Raw genomic sequence first — 20,530 nt, forward strand, 5'->3', positions numbered from 1 at the left:
CGCTGCCAGGCGGGGCGCCGGGTCCCGGGGCTGCTTCCCTGCCAGCGACCCTCCCAGCCCCGGGCCGGTGGCTCTGTGTGATTCCCAGTGTGATTCCCTCCCATTGACCCTCCCAGCCCCGTGCCGGTCGCTCTGTGCCCGCATGGGCAGGCGCTGTGCCCGCCGCGGGGCCGGGCACCCTGAGCTGTGCCTGTCCCACCCGCCTGTCCCCGCAAACCCCGCCTGTCCCAGCAAACCGCACCTGCCTCCCGCCCAGCCTGTTCCGGGCGCTGCCACCCTTTGGAATAACAATCCGGCTGTCCGGCTGCGCCTCTGGCTTGAGGAACCATCCCCGAGGGGAGGCGGGGCTGGGCGGGATGGCCGGGCTGCGGCTTTGCTGGGTGCCCCTGAGGAGCTCGGGCTGTGCGGCTGATGCGGGCGGGGAGCGATGGTAATAGATTTCTTCTATTCAGGAAGGTAACAGATTTCTTCCAGGGCTGTGACATCTGTGGGAGAGTGCTGGGCAGGGGTGCCTAGCTCTGCTTGCTGCCCTCCACTCTGCTCCTGCCTGGTGCAGGGTTTTCTTTCCGTCCTTTCCTTTGTGGCCCAGCAAAGCTGGCTCTAGGTGTGCACAGCTCTCTGGGGAGCTGCAGGCTTTGCTCAGTACGTGTGGCATTTTCTTTGGGGCTCACTGTAGCACCTGGGTCTGGTGCCACCCTGAGATCAGGTCTTGGCTCTGGTTACTGGTAGAGCAGGACCTGAAACTACCCTGGAACATTTGTACCTGGAGATAAACAGAATCCAAACCAAGATCAAACTAAGGAGGACTTTTCAAAGAGTATTCTGCTGTGGGCACAGAGCTGTCTGAGCCTGAGGTTTTTCTTTTTGACTCCCTCAGGTGTGTTAGGTGAGGAGGGGCATGGTCTAAAGCTGGAAACAGCCAGGGTGGTGTCCGAGGCACAGCTGCCCCACCTGTGCTGGCAGCCACAGACTGCTTGTGCTGTATATTCGACCTTTGCTCACCACAAATATTAAAGGGAAAAATGTCTCTGAGACTTTTCTTTTTCTTTGATTTTCATTTCTTCATCCTCTCCTCTGTTTTTTCCTTTATTTTTTTTTTTTTGTCTTTTAAGAAATTAGTCTATTCTAAGGGCTCACTAAAAATCATCCCCCTTGCCTTTCCCCTTGTTACCATGACCCCTTTTTTTGGCCCCAAATCACGCGTGTCCCTCCCGCGAGCCGTTTCTGGCCGCCGCTGGGATGGGGGCTGCTGATGCCGCGTTTCCCTGGGGCATCTGCCGCTCCCGGCCCGGTGAAAGGAGGGCAGAGCCAAGGGACGGGGCGGGGGCGGCCGCCTCCAGAAAAGCCACTTAGGGGCTTAGGGGAGAGCCACGTTCACAGCCGCAGCTTGGCTGGGTGCTTTGTTTGTGTGTACCTGGCGGCAGCAAGAGCTGGGAGGGGGATCGGGACTGTCCGGCCGCTCCGGCTGCTGCGGTGCGGAGCGATGCGGTGCGGTGCGGGAGCCGCGGCCCCGAGCAGCTCCCGGACGGCCCCGCTGGGAGCTCAGGTACATCGGAGCAGGGTTACCTGCAGGTCCCGAGGCCGAGCGCGGCTGAGCCGTCAGTGGGGTCCGGGCAGCTCTCCGGAGGGGCCGTGGTGGGCTGCGCCCGCCCCGGTGGGTTCCTGTCCCTGGGCCCCTCGGTGTCGCCCAGGGTGCGGGGCCGCTCGCCCTGTGCGCGGCTCCTGCCCCGCGCTCCCGAGCCGGGCAGCACAACGGGGATTCCGACGGGAGCAGCTCAGTAATCTCTTTAGTTCCTGTGGCAAGGGGGATTAACCCTGCGCTGGGCAGCCCAGCACCACAGGCAGCAGCTTCACCAGTGCTGCTGTGATTAAGAAAATAGATGATTCGAGGCCCCTGATCAAACGTGCTCAAAGCTCGGCATTTTGGGGGTCGAGGGCTTCTGGCAAGGGCAGCTGCAGCAATGATGCTGAGCTCCAGGTGGGGCTGCATGGGAATCCCAGCTGCTTGGTCACATTCAGGGAGCAGGACAAGTGCTCGGGGTGGGGGTCCAGTGTCCCTGCTGTCATGTGGCTTGGACTGGCTTGCTTTGTGTCTGCTTTTCTCAAACAGTCGATTTCCTTCTTTTCTTTTCAGTCGGCAGAATTCTTCGAAATGCTGGAAAAAATGCAGGTGAGCAGCAGTGTGCATGCCAGAAACTCGGGGTGTTTGCCCCGGCACAGCCCCTGAGGGCAGAGGGCCTGTCCCAGGAACAGACCTCACCTTCCAGCCACTTGGATTGGAGTGATCTCCATGTAGCAAAATACCCTCATGCTGGTGGACTGACGCCCTGTGTGGGTCAAATCATCTAAAATGCATTCATTTTGTTCCAAACAGGCACCAAAACTGGAAGAACAGAGGTCTGGAAGCCAAAAACACAAGGTTGGTTGATTTTTGTTTCCTGGCGGCATCTCTTCAAGTGTCCCCCCCATCTCGGAGGTTTATTGTGATTGTCAAAGACAGTCACTCACAGGGCTGGGAAGGATTTGGATGTTATCTAAAAACAAGGCACTGATTGAATTGCAGAGATGGGAGCATGGTGCCTGTAAATCCCTAATCCAGCTTTATGCCCAGCCCAGTGCAGGTCAGCTCCCAGCTGTGCAAAAGGGTTGGGGTTTGCCACTGCACTGGAAGTTGCACCAGTGGAGGAACTCCCTTTAGGCAGGGCTTAGCTTGCATTGGTGCCTTCCTGCAAGGGACCGGCAGGTGCTGGAGGCATTCCCTGGCTTGGGTGGGTAGGGCTGGGGTTTTAAGGGACAGCCGGGGGAGCAGATGGTCATGGATGATGTTTTGGTTCCTTTTTCCAGGAAGACTACATCCCGTACCCCAGCATCGATGAGGTGGGTGCCCTGAACCCCCTTAACACCTTCTGGTGAATGCCTTTCCAAAACTGCTGATGGCAGAGGAATTGGTGGAGATTCTCTTTCTGAGAGGAGCTACATAAAGCATGTTCCTCCTCCCTACCTTTGTGGCCTTTCCTCAGTAGCATGTGCCCTCTTCTGTCACAGAGAAGAGGTTTCAGAGAGGGGCTGGACTTGTCCCTCCAGGGCTGGGGTCTGCTGCAGTAGAGGGGCAAAACATGGAGCAGTGAGCTCTGCATCCCACATCCACACCCCAATCCTGCCTGAGCCCTTGTGGCACATGTCTCTGCAGATCCTGGAGAAGGGCAGCCCATACCCACTGATCATCCTGCCCCAGTTTGGGGGGTACTGGATAGAAGACCCAGAAAACCTTGGCACGCCCACCTCATCTGACAGCAGCATCTGCGAGGAGGAGGAGGAAAACCTCAGCCCCAGCACCTATGGCTACAAGCTGGAGTGCAAGGGAGAGGCCAGAGCCTACCGCAAGCATTTCCTGGGGAAGGTGGGTTTCTCCACCCCACGGGCTCAACCCTTTGGCTAAGAAAACTCTCCGGCTGAGAGCAAAATGGGCAAGTTTTACAATTTCCCTCCTTGCAGGGAATGGAGCAGTCGTGGGTTCCCAGCATGGCAGTGATGGCCACACGTGTGGCTTTGCCCAGCCCCACAGGCACAGGTCTCCTGTGACACCAATGGGGCTGTTGGCTCTGGGCCTGCTGCCCCTGGGGCGCAGCCAGACACGGGGCCTGTAGGGCAGCCCCTGCCCTCCTGCTCACAGCCCTGCTCCTCGCAAGGGGTGCAGGGGGGGCGGTGGGAGGCTGTGGGGTGGCAGGTGAGTGGCCAGGCAGTGTCCTTGCCATCGGCGCGTTGCTTCCCAGCTGCTAACATGCTGTTTTCTATTTTTAGGATCATTTAAATTTCTACTGTACAGCCAGCAGCCTTGGAAATCTGATCCTTTCTGTTAAATGCGAGGAGACAGATGGCACAGAATATTTAAGGGTTATACTCAGGTACAGAAAAAAAAAAATCTTTGTTTAACAAAATATTCTCTCTTTGTGAGTCCCTGGTTCTGTTTCTACAGCAGGTGCTTGGGCTGGACTGGCAGCATGTGGAGGGATCTGGGTGGGATGGGAGGCAGTGGCAGCATCCCTGTGTTTCTGTGCTGGGACTGCCTAAACCTGATAATGAACGTGAGACTTTGATCTGTCACTAAACCTGCTGGAACTGCACATAAACCTCTGGGGTTTAATCCTCCCTGGGATAACACCAATCACTTCTCTCACTATCCGTCCATAAGCTGACAGGACCCAGCATGTCTGAACCATTGTGTCATTTCCCTCGAACTATGAATATTTTAAGAGATGAGAAGACAAATTGAGCCTTTGCTCACTAACCAGGCCCAACAAATGCGGCACAACTGTGTTTCCCAACAGCGGGTGCTGCTTTGCTGTAGACACTCTGACATCTGTGTGCTCGTTGTTTCTTTGCCAGGTCTAAAGTGAAGACATTGCATGAAAGGATCCCATTGGCAGGATTCAGCAAACTCCCGAGTATCCCCCAGATTGCAAAGGTGAATTTTCTGGCTTGGCTGGAACTCGTGCAGCAAAGCCTGTGCCAGGCAGTGCTGGGCAGTGCTGGGCAGTGTTGGGCAGCAGTGCCTGGGCTCTCAGGTCAAGGGGCACTTGGGTGGTGCTGTTGTTTTCCTGCAAGGAGAGCAAGGGGCTCTCCTTTGACACGGAGGGACCTGGGACCTGGCTTGCTGCATCCTCAGTCGGGGCCAGCCAGGCCATGGGGCATCCCAATGGTGGATGTGGGGAGCTCCTGCCATTGGAGACTGTATTTGGCTTCTTTATAAGACATTGATGGCTGAAGTTTTGGCCCAGGACCTGGCACTCACTGCTCCTTCCCCTTGCCCACAGGCCTTCTGTGACGATGCCTCTGGGCTGAAGTTTAACCCGGTTCTCTACCCCAAGGTGAGCTAACTTGCCCAAGTTGGTTGTGGGACACTGAGAACCACACCCTGGGCCACTGTTGAAAACTTTTAGCCTAATTATTTGGGAATTTGGCTTCTTTCCCCCTTCCACTCCCCTGATGCTGCCCAGCTGTTGTTGTACCCTGCTGCAGCTCTGGTGGGCTCTCCTCACCCCTCTTCATGGATCTTTTGGCCATCACATTTTGAACCACCAGATGAAACTATTGGCATTTTGCTTTCCTGCAGGCATCCCAGATGATAGTGTCCTATGATGAGCATGAGGTCAACAACACGTTCAAGTTTGGTGTGATCTATCAGAAGTTCAGGCAGGTGAGTTGTCCCCACGCTGCTTTCATGGAGCATGTCCCAGTGATCCCAGAGATCCATGTTTCAGGAGCACAGGCTCAACTCTGACCTTGGTTCTGCCATGTGCAGCACCCTGTGGCACTGGCTGTCCTCACTGACTGTGTTTCTCATTGCTCGGATGTTTTCCCCACTCATTAAAAAATTATATGACTGAAAAGTCTCAGTATGGAAATCAGCCCACAAGCTGCTGTAGGGAAAAGCGGATGTGAAAATGGATTTTAGCAGGCGTGGTATTTTAATCAGATATATGTTTAGACAGCTAAACAGCTACGTTTGTCTGGAGGGACTGTGGGCTCTGAAGAGAGGTGCTTGCTGAAAGTGCTGTCATTAGCAGGGGTACTCTGGATGGGGAGTGCAGAACTCAGCCTCAGAACTCACTGAGAATTACTCTGACAGGCACTCTACATATTGCATTTTCGGTTGGATTGAGTGACTCGTGCAAGGCTGTAATTAGGGTCTCATTGTTTTGAAATACAGCAAGCAGGAGATGATTAGGGATTTTTCAACAGAGGATTCACTTCTGGTTTGGTATTTCCTGGACATTGTCCTAAGGCCCTGCTGGGGCTCAGAGGAGGCTCTCAGCAGCTTTGCCCTGGGCTGTGCTGGGTGCTGAGTGGGCTGTGCAGCCCGTGGATGGTGCTGGTGGGGAGTGTGGTGGTGCCAGCTGGGGAGCAGAGGTGGGGAGCAGCCTGTGGCTGTGCAGGACACCAGGGAACAAGGTGCTGGTCAGACCCCAGGACACCATGGGTGGAGCTGGAGGTGGCAGGGGATTGGACAGGCAGGGAAATTGGGGCTGTCAGCACATACACCCTGTGTTTTGTAGACACAAGAGGAGGAGCTGTTTGGCAATAATGAAGAGAGCACTGCCTTCAAGAACTTCTTAAGTTTTCTGGGAGACACCATAACTCTCCAGGACTTCAAAGGGTAAGTTAAATAAAAAGGATGATTTTACAAATACATTAACAAGAGACCATGTCATATGTAAAAATATCTATGTGTGAGAACAGAAGTCATCTCGCTCTTGAGCGGGATGTGCGGAGCAGAAGCAAATATAGTTTTGGCTTGTTTTTCAAGGCTGGGGGAGTTAAAAAAAAATTGGAGCTGCCAAGAGAGAAAAATTTCTTTTCCTGCAGCTTTGAGGTTGTGATAAAATCTGGCTATATTCAGCCGTAGATGGAAGGCAGTCTGTGGCAATGTGCTGTGCCGGGCGTCGCGGCTCAGCCACGGGTGCCTCCGGGCAGTCCCACCGTGCAGGCAGAGACCCCCGCTGCTGGTGAGGGATGGGGAGGCCACGGCTCGTGCCCATGGCCGTGGTCAGCCCTGCTGACCAGCCCTGCCTTGTGTGCCCCCTGTATTTCAGGCTGGTGACAGCGATGGCTGGTTGCAGCACATGACGCACGGTTTGTTCTTTCCCATTTGCTCGCTGCTAGATAAAGATAAATGAGCTGGGCTGTTCATCAGCCTGTCCCCTGACAGCCGCTGGTGCTCCCTGTGAAGCTTTCAATTAACATCTCTGAGCTTCTCTCCGCCTTTCCCTTGATCTCCAGTTTTCGAGGAGGCCTGGATGTCAGCCATGGGCAGACGGGAGTGGAGTCTGTGTACACGGTGTTCAGGGACAGGGAGATAATGTTTCATGTCTCCACCAAGCTGCCTTTTACCGAAGGAGACACACAACAAGTAAGAGAGATGTGGCTGCTTGCTCAGAGGGGTCTGAGTGGGGATGCCCTGACGCTGCCCAGTGCTGTGGGCCCTGCTGAGCCGTGGCCCGTGGGATGGGGCTGCTTGGCTCCCCGGCATGGGACTGGCACTTGCTGCTGCAGGAGCAGAGCTGCCTGGTTTTACTGACCCAATGTTCTGCCTGCTGGTTTAGCTCCAGAGGAAGAGGCACATTGGCAACGACATAGTGGCAATTATCTTCCAAGAGGAGAACACGCCATTCGTGCCAGACATGATTGCCTCCAACTTCCTGCACGCCTACATCGTGGTGCAGGTGGAGAACCCCGAGGCAGACAATACAGCATACAAGGTGAGGCCAGTCCCAGTGTCACCCACACAGTTTTGCTTCAGCATCTTTTGACAGGGGCATGGAGTGACAGGACGAGGGGGAATGGCTTCCCACTTGCAAAAGTAGGGTTAGATTAGAGATTAGCAGGAAATTCTTCCCTCTGAGGGTGGTGAGCCCTGGCACAGGCTGCCCTGGGCACTTGCCCTGTGCTCAGTGATGCAGTCAGTGTTAGGCCTGGTGGGGACTTGTACCTGTGTGCTGAGCACACACACGTGTGCACACAGGTATGTTATGTATGCACTGTGACAGAATGTGTGTGTATGCAGACAGTAGTACATGAAATACATGTTTGTGAAACAGCTCATTTGTTAAAGAGTTTTGATGATCCTGAGCATTTGAATGTGCCTTGGAACAGTCTGACATATCACCTGGGTGTAGGTGGCACAGACCCTGTTATCCTGCCGCACCCGTGGGAATAACACGTCTCTTGGCTCCCCAGGTGTCAGTCACAGCCCGGGAAGATGTTCCCTCCTTTGGCCCGCCCCTGCCGAGCCCGCCGGTGTTCCAGAAGGTAGGGGCTGCCAGGGAAGCGTGTTCCAAGATGTAGAAATGTAGATGTGCGTGTCCGAGGTGTGTCCATGCACACTGGCTTGGGGAAAACAGGACTGCTGGAATCGACCTGCATTAATTTTGGTTTCCATTGGGGCCCCTGGTGTTTATGGTAGGGTGAGTGGCCGTGCACCACAGCATGGCATTACTTGAGCAAGGCAGCAGCCGCAGCTCTGGTGCTGGGGCACTGTGTTGGTGCAGGCGAGCCCCTCAAACCCCCTGGGTTTCCACCAATGCTTCCACACCTGGAGGCACTGCCAGGTGCTGAGAGCTTGGGTTTTGGGTTGGTACAGCTTGCTACCAGAGACACAGAGAGTCCTGAGCTGGAGGGTGTTTTGTGCCTCGGTTCTGTCCCCGCAGAGCCCCGAGTTCCGGGAGTTCCTGCTGACCAAGCTCATCAATGCTGAGAACGCCTGCTGCAAGTCCGACAAGTTTGCCAAGCTGGAGGTAACGCTGCCCCCGTGTCCCTGCCTGGGGCAGCTCTGGGGGCTGTGCCAGCCCTCCCCAGAGCCGCCTTTCCCTGCCGAGCTGGGTCAGTGCTCGCAGGCACGAGAGGCGCTGCCCATGGGTGGCTGTCTCCTCCAGAGGACGGGCTGGGCTGTGGGTCAGTGCCACTGCTCCTCCCGGGCCCTGGCTGAGCCCTGGCTCTCCCCAGGACCGGACACGGGCTGCCCTGCTGGACAACCTGCACGACGAGCTGCACGGGCACACGCAGACCATGCTGGGGCTGGGGCCCGAGGAGGACAAGATGGAGAATGGCGGTCACGGAGGCTTCCTGGAGTCTTTCAAGGTAAAGCCCTGCCCTTGCCAGCAGCAGGGCTAGAAGGCACCTGGGGCTGGCAGAGTGCATGCTGGGGGACAAGAGATGTCCCCCGAGGGTAGGATGGCAAGAGGAGGTGGGGGCAGCTGCCACCACTGCCCGCCCAGCCTGCCGAGTGCCTGAGCTGGTCCCGGTGGGAGCAAGCAAAAACTGGCACGGTGGCATTGTTGGGGAGTGTCCCCATTGGAGTGACTTCTCCAGAGCTCCTGAGCACTCTGTGCCAGTGTGCTGCAGCATTTCGTGTCCCCAGAGGGGTCTCAGTTCAGGCCCGTGCCACAGAGTGTGCCTGCAGCTGGGCTCTGCTGTGGCAGGACATGTCCTGCTCATGTTCTGGCTGCTAGCTGGCACTGCTGCGGGACAGGGAGCAGGACGGATGCCTGGGGCAGCCGCCACAGCAAGTGGGTGGTGGTCATTGTGCTTAAAACAGAAATAGCATGCTGGGTGTGGAGTGGGGAAGGGGTGCTGAGTGTGCCAGGGAGCCTGGGTGACGGGAGGGAAAGCAGGTGATGTGGGCTGGAGGAAAAGGAGTGGGTAAAGTGCTGTGGGGGAAACTCTGAGCAGCCACTGGCAGCAGGGACAGTGGCTGGCTGGGCAGCAGGGACACCCTGGAGATGGAGGGGCAGCACCTAAGCATGAGGGGTGAGCCACTGCCAGGTGCCTGTGGTGCAGCTGCCCTGCAGCACGGAGGGGCTGGCGCTGGGTGGCTGTCGCTGTCTGGGCAGGGGCCTGTCCTGCTGGGCCTGCTGGGACAGTTCCTGCTGTTATCTCAGGCATGGCTGTGTCTGTAGCACAGACAAGTGAGATGGTGAATGGGGGAATGGGGCTGGGGAGGAGGGTGCACAGCTCCCCAGACCCCGCTGCAGAGGCTCAGGTGTGTCTGTTCCAGTGTGAGACATGTAGGAAGGGCACAGTCAGTCGTACACCGCAACGTTCACGTCAGGTCTCAGCGCTGAGTTTGGGCAGGGATGTTCTGGCCCACTGTGTGTGTGTGAGGAGACAGCCCGTGCTCTCTTGGCATTGCAGGGAGTGCTGGGGTGGGAGGTGAGCCCCGTGGTCCGTGTGGGGCGCCTCGGGCCCGCGCTGCTGGGCTGCCTGCTGGCTTACATCCTGCACCGCGTGCTCTGGGAGTGACGGGAGCACACACGGTAAAGGGCGGCTGCAGGGCTCACACCTGTCCCCATCACACAGGAGGGCTGCAGGGCTCACACCTGTCCCCATCATGCAGGGAGGCTGCAGGGCTCACACCTGGTCCCCATGGTAAAGGAGGGCTGCAGGGCTCACACCTGGTCCCCTTGACAAAGGCTGCAGGGCTCACACCTGTCCCCACTGTACCTTTTTGCTCGCTGCCTTGCACCCATGACCCAGCCTACAGACCCATCCCCTTGGCCAGGGGACCAGTTCTCAGAAGTGAGCAGAGCTCAGTTCTGCTGGGCTCTGGGTGAGTGAGTGAGAGGTGCCTTTGCCTCTTGTGTGGGGAAAGGAGCCCCTCCTCAGGGCTGGGCTGTTGGGGAACCCCACAGAGTTCCACAGCCCTGGACAGGAGCCTGCAGGGTGGGAGTGCCTGTGGCTGCTGCTTTGCAGCAAAACAACTGATCACTTTTACCTAAAACGACATCAAATTGTATGTCAATGCTGCTGACCCAAATAAATGCAGTCTGATGGACTCTTGCCTGATGTTCATTATTGGCTGGGCAGGAGGGGCTGCTGGGACCGTGGTCTGCAGCACTGCAGGCTCGGTGAGAGCTCAGGGCTGCAGTTCCTCTCACCCTGTGCAGGTCCCCCTGTGGCTCCATGAGCCCCAGAGCCAGCAGCAAACAGCCTGCATGCTGCAGATGCAGCGCTGGCACCCAGGGAATTTGGCCTGCCATGGCTCATTTACCCTTTACCTGGGCTGGGGTTCAGGGCCTGGAGCAGCCATGGCTGAGGGAATAGCTGAGAGGAGAATGGAGAAGGTTGCTGATGTGAGGAGTGAGGGAAGGGACGTGGAGAAATGAGGATCCACGGGAGCAGGGAGGGCCTGTGGCTGCCGTGGGGCCAGTGCTGCACAGCTCACCTCCAGTCCCTTCCAGAGGTGCATAAACCAAACCAGAAGCCACAGCAGGGGTTCAGGCTAAATGTATTCTCAAGCAGCAGCTTGCTGAAGAACAGAAGCACTTTCATGTGGCTGTGAAGCCTCCAGCTCAGGGGCTGTTTTGAGTAGGCTGGAGAGGTGCAGGAGAGGTGCAAGAAAGGCAGGAGAGGATCCGTCCTCTCTGAGTCCAGGCAGAATTGTGGAGGGTGTGCACACAAACAAGGCTTATGGCTTGGCTGTGGTTCCCATTCCTGCTGAGGGGTCTGCGAGCTTGGGGCTTGGGGCTTGTGTCCGCATCTCCTGGTCCCAGAGATGGAGTCCTTGATATGACAGAGCAGTGGGGGAAAATCTGATCCTGTGGTGGCTGTGGAGCTCCCCAAGGGCAGCCGTGCTCAGCTGTGCTGCTGTTGGGGTGTGCTTGCTCTCGGGGAGGCACAGGGGGTGGCTCTCCCTTGTGCCCGGGGAGGAGTTCTGGGGACAGCACTCCCCTGGTGGTGACCTGCTGTCCCTGTCCCCTCTGGCACAGAGAGCCATCCGGGTGCGCAGCCACTCCATGGAGACCATGGTGGGCAGCCAGAAGAAGCACCATGGTAGCGGCATCCCAGGCAGCCTCAGTGGGGGCATTGCCCACAACAGCGAGGTGACCAAGACCACCTTCTCGGTGAGCATGTCCCTGTGTCCCTGTGTCCCTGCCTCCTCCCAGCCCTGCACAGCCAGAGGGGCTCTCAGACCCAGACTGTTCTCTGCTGCCAGCCCCCTGTCCCAGCTGTTGCTGCCAAGAACCAGTCCAGGAGCCCCATCAAGCGCCGCTCAGGGCTGTTCCCCCGCCTGCACACGACATCAGAGAGCCAGGCAGAGAGCAGGACAAGGTGGTGAGTTTGTGGTGGTGCCTGTAGAGCCTCTGCCACTCTCACAGTTTATAGCTGGTGTCAGGTAGTACAATTTGACCATCCTTTTAAAATCTCTTGTATAACTCATGCAACTTGTCTCTTTGTGCCCTCAGCGACAGTGTTTCTGGAGCCCAGAAGACACCAGATTTGGGACATTCTTCCCAAGAGATGAAATCTGAAACCTCATCCAACCCCAGCTCCCCTGAAATATGCCCCAACAAAGACAGGTGAGCCAGGAGGAGCCCGTCCTCCTTCCCCCACAGCTCAGCAGACGTCAAGGAATTTGTCAAACAAAACCATATCTAAATTTCACTGTAAATAAGTTTGATATTAAGGGAGAAAAGATTCTGGTGGTTCTTGAGCCCAGCTCCTTTTTGGTTTTACAAAGAAGAGCAAAGAGCAGCATTAGACCGAGGTTGCCCGAATCCTCAGGACGTGGAAGGCTGCTGTGCCTGTTCCTCCCTGCCAAGGCGAACTCAGCTCCACCTAGGGTTTCCTGCTGGCACCCACCCTGTGCCCTGTCCCACGCCTTTGGAGGTGGTTATGTGCTGAAGCATGCCAAAGGTTCATTCCTGCGGCAGCACTGTGCTCCGGGGTGTGCAGGAGGGCCCGTCCCCGTCCCAGTCCCAGGGACACGCTGCCCTGGTGACAGCCACGCGCCCTTCCTTCGTTCCGCCTCTCTCTAGGCCTTTTATCAAGCTGAAAGAGAACGGGCGGTCGAACATCTCCCGTTCCTCCTCCAGCACCAGCAGCTTCAGCAGCACGGCGGGGGAGAGCGAGACCCTGGAGGAGTACGACAGCGTGGTGGGTACCAAACCCTCCCCGTGGCCCGTTCCCCGCTCCCTGGGCTCCCTGAGCTCCCTGCTGCCCCCAGGGCCCCGGGCTCTGAGTGGGATGTGCCTGCCGGCCCCCAGGTGCCTCCTCGCTGCTGAGGCGCAGGGGCTCAGCCCGTCCCTGGCTGTGGGAGGATGGTGTGTGCAGGGTGGTGTGCCTGGCAGGGCCCGGGCTGTTGTGGCTGCCCCATCCCTGCAGGTGTCTAAGGCCAGGTTGGACAGGGCTGGAGCAGCCTGGGCCGGTGGAAGGTGTCACTGCCCATGGCAGGGAGGGTCTGGTAGATGGTCTTTAAGGTCCCTTCCAAACCAAGAACCAAACCACTCTGTGATTCCGTGGCACCCCAGTGAGCCTTGGAATGCCCTGGGCACTGCTCGCTCTGCCCAGGCCAGTGTTTGCAGCGGGCCCGGGGGCAGTGGGGCGTTGGCAGGGTGCGTGGAAGGCCTGTGTGCAGGAGGAGCCATGTGCTGTGTGTGTGAGCAGGGGAGCCAGCCCTCCACGGCGTCACCGTTCAAGCAGGAGGTGTTTGTGTACAGCGCTTCGCCCGGCAGCGACAGCCCCGGCGCGGGGGCCGCGGCCACCCCCGTCATCATGAGCAGGAGCCCCACAGGTGGGTCAGGCCAGCTCTGCCTTCCCCTCCTGGAGCCGCCCAAAGCCACAGCCCCGGGTTCCTGTGGGGTGGGTGGGGATGCAGGAGCCCACTCCCAGCCTTGCCCCAGGGTGAAGCAGCAGCCGTGCCCACCATGGCAGGGCGGGCACCCACGGGTGTGGGGCAGCCCCATCCTGGCAGGGCTGCTCTGGACACATGGCCCCATGTGCTGTGGTTAGTTCCATGGGGAATTGGTTTCCTTCCTCAATTAGAGTGCAGAGGTGGCTCTTGCTGTGGCTTTGTTCCCTCTGTCTCCCCTGACAAGCATGTGCAGTAGTCGTGGAAACTCTGTCTCCAGAGGCTGAGCCATGACTCACAATTACTTAATTAACAATCAGCTTCCCGTGGTCTTGGCTCCATTCCTCTCGTGCCAACCCACTCACCAGCTCCATCCATTTCATCTGGATGATTTGCTCAATGACGTGCAGCTCAGAAGGGCCAAACAGGCAGGAAAAGCTCTTTGCTGGCCCGTTCTGTGGTGAGGGTGCAGTGAGATGGGATGGCCACAGCCACCCCTCGCCCACAAATCCCCATGGCTCTGGTTCCTTGAGCTACAGAGAGCCTGCCACAAGGCACCAGCAGCCACGTGGAGACACACTGTCAGCTGAGGAGCTGTTTCTGAAACAGCCGGGAAGCACAAATAGACCCAAACAGCTCAGTAACTGGGAGTGTCGCAGGCAAAATGGGACCATGGAGTGCAGGCAGGCTTTTTGTGTCTCAGCACCCCACAGGTCCTCCTCCTTACTTCATAAGTGATTTTCTGAACCCTTAAACCAGCCCCTTTTAATGCTTGAAGTGTTTATTTTGTATTTTTCCTGCCAAGAACATGAAAATCCACCCATACATTATATGGATCAGTCATTCCTTGTAGCCTTTTCAGTGGCATTTCCAGGAGAAAGACTGTGAAATGTAATTAAGCCTCAATTTGTTCCATCGCAAACACTTAATATACAGCTTTTGCCAAACATTCAGCCAAGGCAGACTAAATATTGGTAGCACTCCTGACAGCCTATTAAAGTGCCTAGCTGGACGAGTGCAGCCAGTACTACAGCAAATATTTTTGTTCACAGTTTATTATTTTTGTTCTTTGTTTGTCCTCTCCCTCCAGCAGATCTAAAGAACAGAAATTCTCCAAGGTCCAACCTGAAGTTTCGCTTTGACAAGCTCAGCCATGGCAGCTCCAGCCTGGTAGGTGCCAGGGCTCTCTCTCACTGGTGGATGCTGCCAGCTGTGTCCTCCCTGCCTGGCATGGGCCTCTGGGCTCTGGGTGTGCCTCTGGGCCCATGGGGGAGAAAAGGGAAGGGATTTTGTGACTTCTTGCCCCTTTGTTTGCAACCCACCCCGTGTTCTGTTCTTTCTCATAGAGCCACTAGCAGGAGGAAGTCATGAACTTGTCACAGGTGAGTGTTGGTGTGTTTTGCTTTGTGCAAAAAGGCTGCTTGGGGGCCAGCTGTGTTCAGCTACCCACAGCTGCTCACTCTGCTTGTTCTTGCTGTGGGATCCATGCTGTGCCTTGGAACACCCTGGATGCTGCTGTAGGTGAGGGAGGGAAAGGGCAGGGGTGCGTGGCAGTGTGCACCCAGCAGCGCTGCTGCTCCTGTCTGCAGCACCGTGCTCCTGCACCTGCTCCCAGGTCAGCCCAGCAGGCTGCAGTTTCCCCAGTTAACCTCTGTCAAACACTGGTGCCCATCTCCAGGTTTGCTGTGCTGTGCTCTGGGCACTGGGGTGGAAAGGCAGTGCAGGCCCTTACCCATTCCAAAAATCCAAGGGGAAACAGAAGATACACGAGATGGATTTCATGGGCAGAGGTAAAGGGAACTCAGTGGGATTTACCTGGGTTCCTTCTGTTCCATGGAATTAAGGGTGTCATTAGGAAGAACAAAACTGAGCAGAAGAGCCCATAGAACTTGAAATGAAAGAAAGTTATATTTCTGAAAGCATGGGTCTCAAAAGCTGGGCTTTTCACCCAGTCACTGGGTTTCCTTCTCCCACAGCCTGGGAGTGATGGGTGGCCTGGTGTTTTGGGGAAGGGCACTGCTGTGGCATCAGCTCCCTCCCTGGGACAGGTGCTTCACAGCCAGCACCTCCGGGGTGGGAATATTCTCCTTCCACACTCCTGACTTTTATCCTTTTCTTCTCTGCACAGAATGTTTCAACAAAGGGAAAAATCTTCAACACCCCATGGAGCACGCACGCCCCAGCCATGGGCAGCGAGGTGCCCTCACCCACACACCAGAACAGAGCTCTCACCTTGCTGCAGCCCTGTCCTGACAGGGACAGCCACCTTCTCACCCTGTGCTGTGCAGCACAGCCCTGTGCCCCTCTGCGTGCAGGAGGGGACTGTCCCTGCCTGTGCTGCACTCCTGGCCAGGGCCATGTCCCCTTCTGGTCACCCTGCGCTTGCCCAGAGTGCCGCAGCTGGTGGCACCGTCCATCCCCCTGTCCCTGGGTTGCCTGGCAGCTCCTTCTGGGCAGAGGGGCAGCAGGAGAGACCTCCACATAGTTTAGGTCCCTCCCTGCTTTATTTGCAGTTACCAGTGGGGAAACAGGGGTTTATGTTTGTTTTTTGAAGGGTGGGGGTCAGGCCAAGGCTAGGTGTTAGTGGCTCTGGGGCAGTTTACCTTCCACCATCGTTTGCTGTTGCTCTTCTCTGGGGACAATGGGGCAGAACCTCCCAGGGGGGTCCTGGGCAGCTCTCCCTGGGGTGGGGTCTGCAGGGTCCCTCCAGCCATCCCCCAGCTCCTGCCTACACCCCAAAACTCTTGGGGCAGAGGCAGCCCCTCGCTCCAGACTTGCTCAGTTTCTTGCACACGAGGCAATGAGTGACTTGGCCCAGGGAGGGCAGCTGGGGACAGCAGCCAGCTCATCCTCCTTGGCAGGTTCATCCTGCCTTCTTTGTCCCTGCCTGACACTGGGCACAGGCCTGGAAAAGGTGATCCAAAGTTGTGCTGTATTACGGCTTTAGCTTTTCTTAGTGCTAGAACTGGAACCAGAGGGGATTTGCCTGGTGGGCTCTGCTTTTCCCTATGGCTTGGATCACCAGGCAGGCAAATGCATAAAACTCTGGTGATTTGGGAGGCATTAGGCTGCTCCAGCCCTTACAGAGTCTGTCCTGCTGCTTTTGAGCAAACTCTTGTTATTATGAAAGGATTATAGATTCTGCAAGGTAACTCTCCGATAATGCCCTTTCCCAGAAAATACCTCTCTCAATATGCCAAGAAATCCTTTTGCTCTTTTATGGAGCTTCATGTGAAGTTTCCTGAAGCCTGTCCGTAAATTTCACATTGCCCATAGATTTCCCTTACCCATTTTCCCACGGAAGACAGGCCATGATGCTGCAGAGATATTCCCCCCTGTCTCCCCAGCCTGTGACCTTTGGACACCCTCATGAAATCAGGTTCTCAGTCTCAAGTGAACGCCGTTCTTCAGGTTTGTGATTCCTACTGAAAGCAGGACTTTGAGTGCCAAAGCCACCTTCCCCCGTGGGTGCTCCAAGAGCACAAAGCGCCTGGCAGAGGTTTCAGAGGGGCAGAGCTGTGCTCCTGGAGCAGCCCTGGCTGTGCCTGCTCCTGCTCCCCTCTCTGGGGCCAGTGCTCATGGGGTTCAGCCACCACCTGCCCTCCTCCTGTCATCTCCCTGGCCAGAGGCGAGCCCAGGCAAGCAGGACGTGCTCTGCTCACCCTGGTCCTGCAGGGAGGTGCTCTCCAAGAGTCTTAGACCCGGTTCACACAGGTGCTGGAATTAATCCATGGGGAAGGCTGTAGCTATGATGGGTGGGGGGGAACCAAGTTAAAAAAGGAGAACAGTTGTGAAAAGGCAGGGAACAGTTTCACCGGCCCTAAGTGCTGTGTCGGTCTAGTAAATACCAATAACTCCCGTGGGCATGCTCCCTCCTGCTCCCAGCCAGCTGCATTTCAATAGGGTTTAAGCCTTGAGTTTCCTTTGGAAGGGGAGCATGCCGTGTGCTCAGCCCAGCCCGCAGCTGTAGGTGTCTCAGGATCACACACTTTGCTGCTCAGCACTTGTCTGATGATGCTTCAGTAGCACTTTCAAACCCACCCCCAATTTGCCTCTTAGAAGCTTTGGTCTGATTTCCTGAGGCTGCAGAGTGAAACACTGACTGGTGCAATGACTTGCTCCCAGGGTCTGCTCTGGGTTTTTTTCCTCTGAGAAGTCACTTGGTTCTGTAGATGTTGTCATTCCTGTGGGTGTTGATCTCCGTGAGATCTTTCAGCAGATGATGCAGTGGCTACTGTCAGCTGGTTTGGCATTTTTGGTTGTTTTGTTGCTTTCTTTTTTTTTTTTCACTTGAAACTGTGGCTTTCTTTTTTGACCTAGATAGGTTTGGGAATTATTCGAACGGGACTAACAGGCAGACAACAGTGTGAAGCCTCAGGGAGGGTTGCAGTGCTCTGGGCTTGTCTCCCTGCCAGCCCACCGGAGCAGCGCTGGGGCCGGGTTTGGCTCCAGGGGCCGTGTCCCGCAGTGTTCCTGGGTGCATTTCCCGCAGCGCTCCTGGGTGCATTTCCCGCAGCGCTCCTGGGTGCATGTCCCGCAGCGCTCCTGGGTGCATGTCCCGCAGCGCTGCTGGGTGCATGTCCCGCAGCGCTCCTGGGTGCGTGTCCCGCAGCGCTCCTGGGTGCATTTCCCGCAGGGCTCCTGGGTGCGTGTCCCGCAGCGCTGCTGGGTGCATGTCCCGCAGGGCTCCTGGGTGCGTGTCCCGCAGCGCTCCTGGGTGCATGTCCCGCAGGGCTCCAGGGGCCGTGTCCCGCAGCGCTCCTGGGTGCATTTCCCGCAGGGCTCCAGGGGCCGTGTCCCGCAGCGCTCCTGGGTGCATGTCCCGCAGCGCTGCTGGGTGCATGTCCCGCAGCGCTGCTGGGTGCATTTCCCGCAGCGCTGCTGGGTGCATGTCCCGCAGCGCTCCTGGGTGCGTGTCCCGCAGCGCTGCTGGGTGCGTGTCCCGCAGCGCTCCTGGGTGCGTGTCCCGCAGCGCTCCTGGGTGCGTGTCCCGCAGCGCTGCTGGGTGCGTGTCCCGCAGCGCTGCTGGGTGCATGTCCCGCAGCGCTCCTGGGTGCGTGTCCCGCAGCGCTCCTGGGTGCGTGTCCCGCAGGGCTCCTGGGTGCGTGTCCCGCAGTGCTCCTGGGTGCATTTCCCGCAGGGCTCCTGGGTGCATGTCCCGCAGTGCTGCTGGGTGCATGTCCCGCAGCGCTCCTGGGTGCGTGTCCCGCAGCGCTCCTGGGTGCGTGTCCCGCAGCGCTCCTGGGTGCATTTCCCGCAGGGCTCCTGGGTGCATGTCCCGCAGCGCTCCTGGGTGCATTTCCCGCAGGGCTCCTGGGTGCATGTCCCGCAGTGCTCCTGGGTGCATTTCCCGCAGCGCTCCTCGCCAGGGGGATGGAGCCCGCTGTGTGCCCTCCAGCGGCGGGGTCGGCTGCCCTGCCCTGCCCTGCCCTGCCCTGCCCCACTCTGGCCGGGCTCCAGCCGCCCCCGCAGGGCTCCTGCCGCATCCCGGGCACTTCTGCGCTGCCAGCGGCCGTGCAGGTGCTCCTGTAGATATCTTGCAAAATGTTTTGTGCTCATAAGTGACACTTACACATCTATACATATATGAAAGGGATATATATATATGTATAAAATATATATATTTATATATATAAAGGAAAGGATCCTTAACTGACACTAGAATTACTGGGCAGTGCATTTTCCTTTCTGATTCCACTGTTTCCAAGCACACAGCTTCTGTCCTCCTCAGAAGTGACATGGCAGAGGGAGCAGAGGGGGCTCAGAAATGCCTTAGGGGGGTGGTGGGGCAGCCCCCGCTGTGCGGAGGCGTTTCTGGGGGTCTCTGACCTCCTCTGCAGGGAGGTCCCTGTGGCTGGGGGTGCTCCCCCTCTGCCTGCTGGTGCTGCAGCCCCTCGCTCGGCCCAGCCCAGGTGCAGCTGCACCCCTGGGGCCGCTGCTCCGGGTCCGGTGCGGGACCTTTCCCTGCGGGGGCATCGCCTCGGCCGGGGCCGGTGCGCGGCTGCCCCGGGCTGGCACAGCCCTGCCCTGCCCTGCCTGGGCTTCCCTTCGGCAGAGCTCTTGGCACGCACTCGCATCGTCTCGAAAGGCCACAGAGCCGAAGCACAACAGGAATTGCTTTTTGTGAGGGAAGCAGGGCATCGCAAGCACAAACTCCGTTTCTTCCCCGAGCTCTGAGGGTCCCCGGGAGCGGCAGGCGCGTCCCCGGGCTGTTTGTGCCGCCGGGGGCTGTTCCGGGCCGGATCTCGGCCGCGGGCGGTGCCGGTGCCGGTGCCGAGCCCGGCGGGTCCCGCTCTGCCGTCGCTGCCCCGCTCAGCCCTGCCCGGCCCCGCACGCTCCCACCGCCCCAGTGAATGTAGCACTGCCCGCGTCCTGCAAAGGGAACGCTGCGCTTACAGCAGAGAATGTGAGGAGAGTTTATAGAGTGACTATGAATCCTGGAGAAATGTATCTGACAAAGTTTATTTTTGATGTAGAGAGGCAGTGCTTTGTAGTTTCTGGTGACCTATGTCTGTTGTAAATAATGTATATTTAATTTATTGCTATGGTAGCAGATTGTTATGTATAAAACTAAAGGTTCACAAATGTATATTTTGTTGCTTAAATGTGTCTTTGCAAAATTCACAATAAATAACATATTTTGTGTCCATATACGTGCTCTGTGTGTGTGGCCATGTAGTAACAGCTTTAGAGGAGCTTTTGGGGAACTTTCCTTTGAAAACCAGGTGAGGGCATGGAACCAGCTGAGCCTGGGGAGCTCCCGTGGAGTCAAGCACCCGGCAGTGGAAGCACAGGAATATTGGGGCACGGCGACATAAACGGGGAAATCTCTCTGGTGCTCCCAGCTCTGGGACTGGAGCAGTGCAGGAGGAGGCAGCCACTCCTCTGCAAACACTCAGCCATTTAACCATGAGAGCTGTCCTGTCTGAACTGAGGTTAGTGTCCCATGAAGCTCCACACAAACCGGTTCCTGTCAGCAGCCACACCGTGTGGCAGCAATTCTGTGCCAGCCGAGCTCCCCTCAGGGCATCAGGCCTCTGGGCAGGCCAGCTAAGCTAACAAGGAAATTGCATTTTCTCTCTCCAGCTCCTCAGCCTCCTTTCAAATCAGTTTATTTTTTTCAATATTTTAACAGGGGCTAGGGAAAAGGCTGCTGTGGGAGAACCTGAGCAGCTCGGTGTGTGGTCAGTGGGCACAAAGCCTGTCTGGTGCCACAGGCGGCTCTTACATGGTGCAAACCCACTGACAGCTCCTCCCTTTGGGAGCAGGGTCAGCCTTGAGGGGCTTAAAAAGTTAAGCTTTAAAATTAAATAGTGTGAGACAATGTTGACAGATAAACAAGCAGTTTAGACATATGTTTTAAAGGATTTAAAGAAATGTTTTCTAGACCTGGCAGATGGGCAA

At 57.1% G+C, this 20,530-nt stretch overlaps 1 protein-coding gene across 4 annotated transcripts in view; it reads left to right on the forward strand.

The window, feature by feature from the left end:
- Positions 1-17,580, forward strand: part of RAP1GAP2 (RAP1 GTPase activating protein 2) — a 50,859-nt gene extending 33,279 nt beyond the window's left edge. For 3 of the 4 annotated variants that reach the window (XM_059486954.1, XM_059486956.1, XM_059486955.1), the window contains 22 exons: positions 2,135-2,170; positions 2,375-2,419; positions 2,845-2,877; positions 3,191-3,400; positions 3,802-3,905; positions 4,387-4,465; positions 4,815-4,868; positions 5,114-5,197; positions 6,057-6,157; positions 6,781-6,910; positions 7,104-7,259; positions 7,738-7,809; positions 8,208-8,294; positions 8,503-8,637; positions 11,265-11,399; positions 11,492-11,610; positions 11,742-11,855; positions 12,315-12,432; positions 12,943-13,069; positions 14,217-14,296; positions 14,473-14,508; positions 15,255-17,580. In XM_059486954.1, coding sequence (XP_059342937.1) covers positions 2,135-2,170; positions 2,375-2,419; positions 2,845-2,877; positions 3,191-3,400; positions 3,802-3,905; positions 4,387-4,465; positions 4,815-4,868; positions 5,114-5,197; positions 6,057-6,157; positions 6,781-6,910; positions 7,104-7,259; positions 7,738-7,809; positions 8,208-8,294; positions 8,503-8,637; positions 11,265-11,399; positions 11,492-11,610; positions 11,742-11,855; positions 12,315-12,432; positions 12,943-13,069; positions 14,217-14,296; positions 14,473-14,481 — 2,028 coding nt within the window. In that variant the 3' untranslated portion in view covers positions 14,482-14,508; positions 15,255-17,580. The remainder of the gene's footprint in view (positions 1-2,134; positions 2,171-2,374; positions 2,420-2,844; positions 2,878-3,190; positions 3,401-3,801; positions 3,906-4,386; positions 4,466-4,814; positions 4,869-5,113; positions 5,198-6,056; positions 6,158-6,780; positions 6,911-7,103; positions 7,260-7,737; positions 7,810-8,207; positions 8,295-8,502; positions 8,638-11,264; positions 11,400-11,491; positions 11,611-11,741; positions 11,856-12,314; positions 12,433-12,942; positions 13,070-14,216; positions 14,297-14,472; positions 14,509-15,254) is intronic. The other variant, XM_059486957.1, reaches the window with a different exon arrangement.
- Positions 17,581-20,530: the final 2,950 nt, after the last annotated feature.

This window comes from Ammospiza nelsoni, chromosome 21, assembly GCF_027579445.1.
Source record: "Ammospiza nelsoni isolate bAmmNel1 chromosome 21, bAmmNel1.pri, whole genome shotgun sequence".
Classification (NCBI taxonomy): Eukaryota; Metazoa; Chordata; class Aves; order Passeriformes; family Passerellidae; genus Ammospiza; species Ammospiza nelsoni.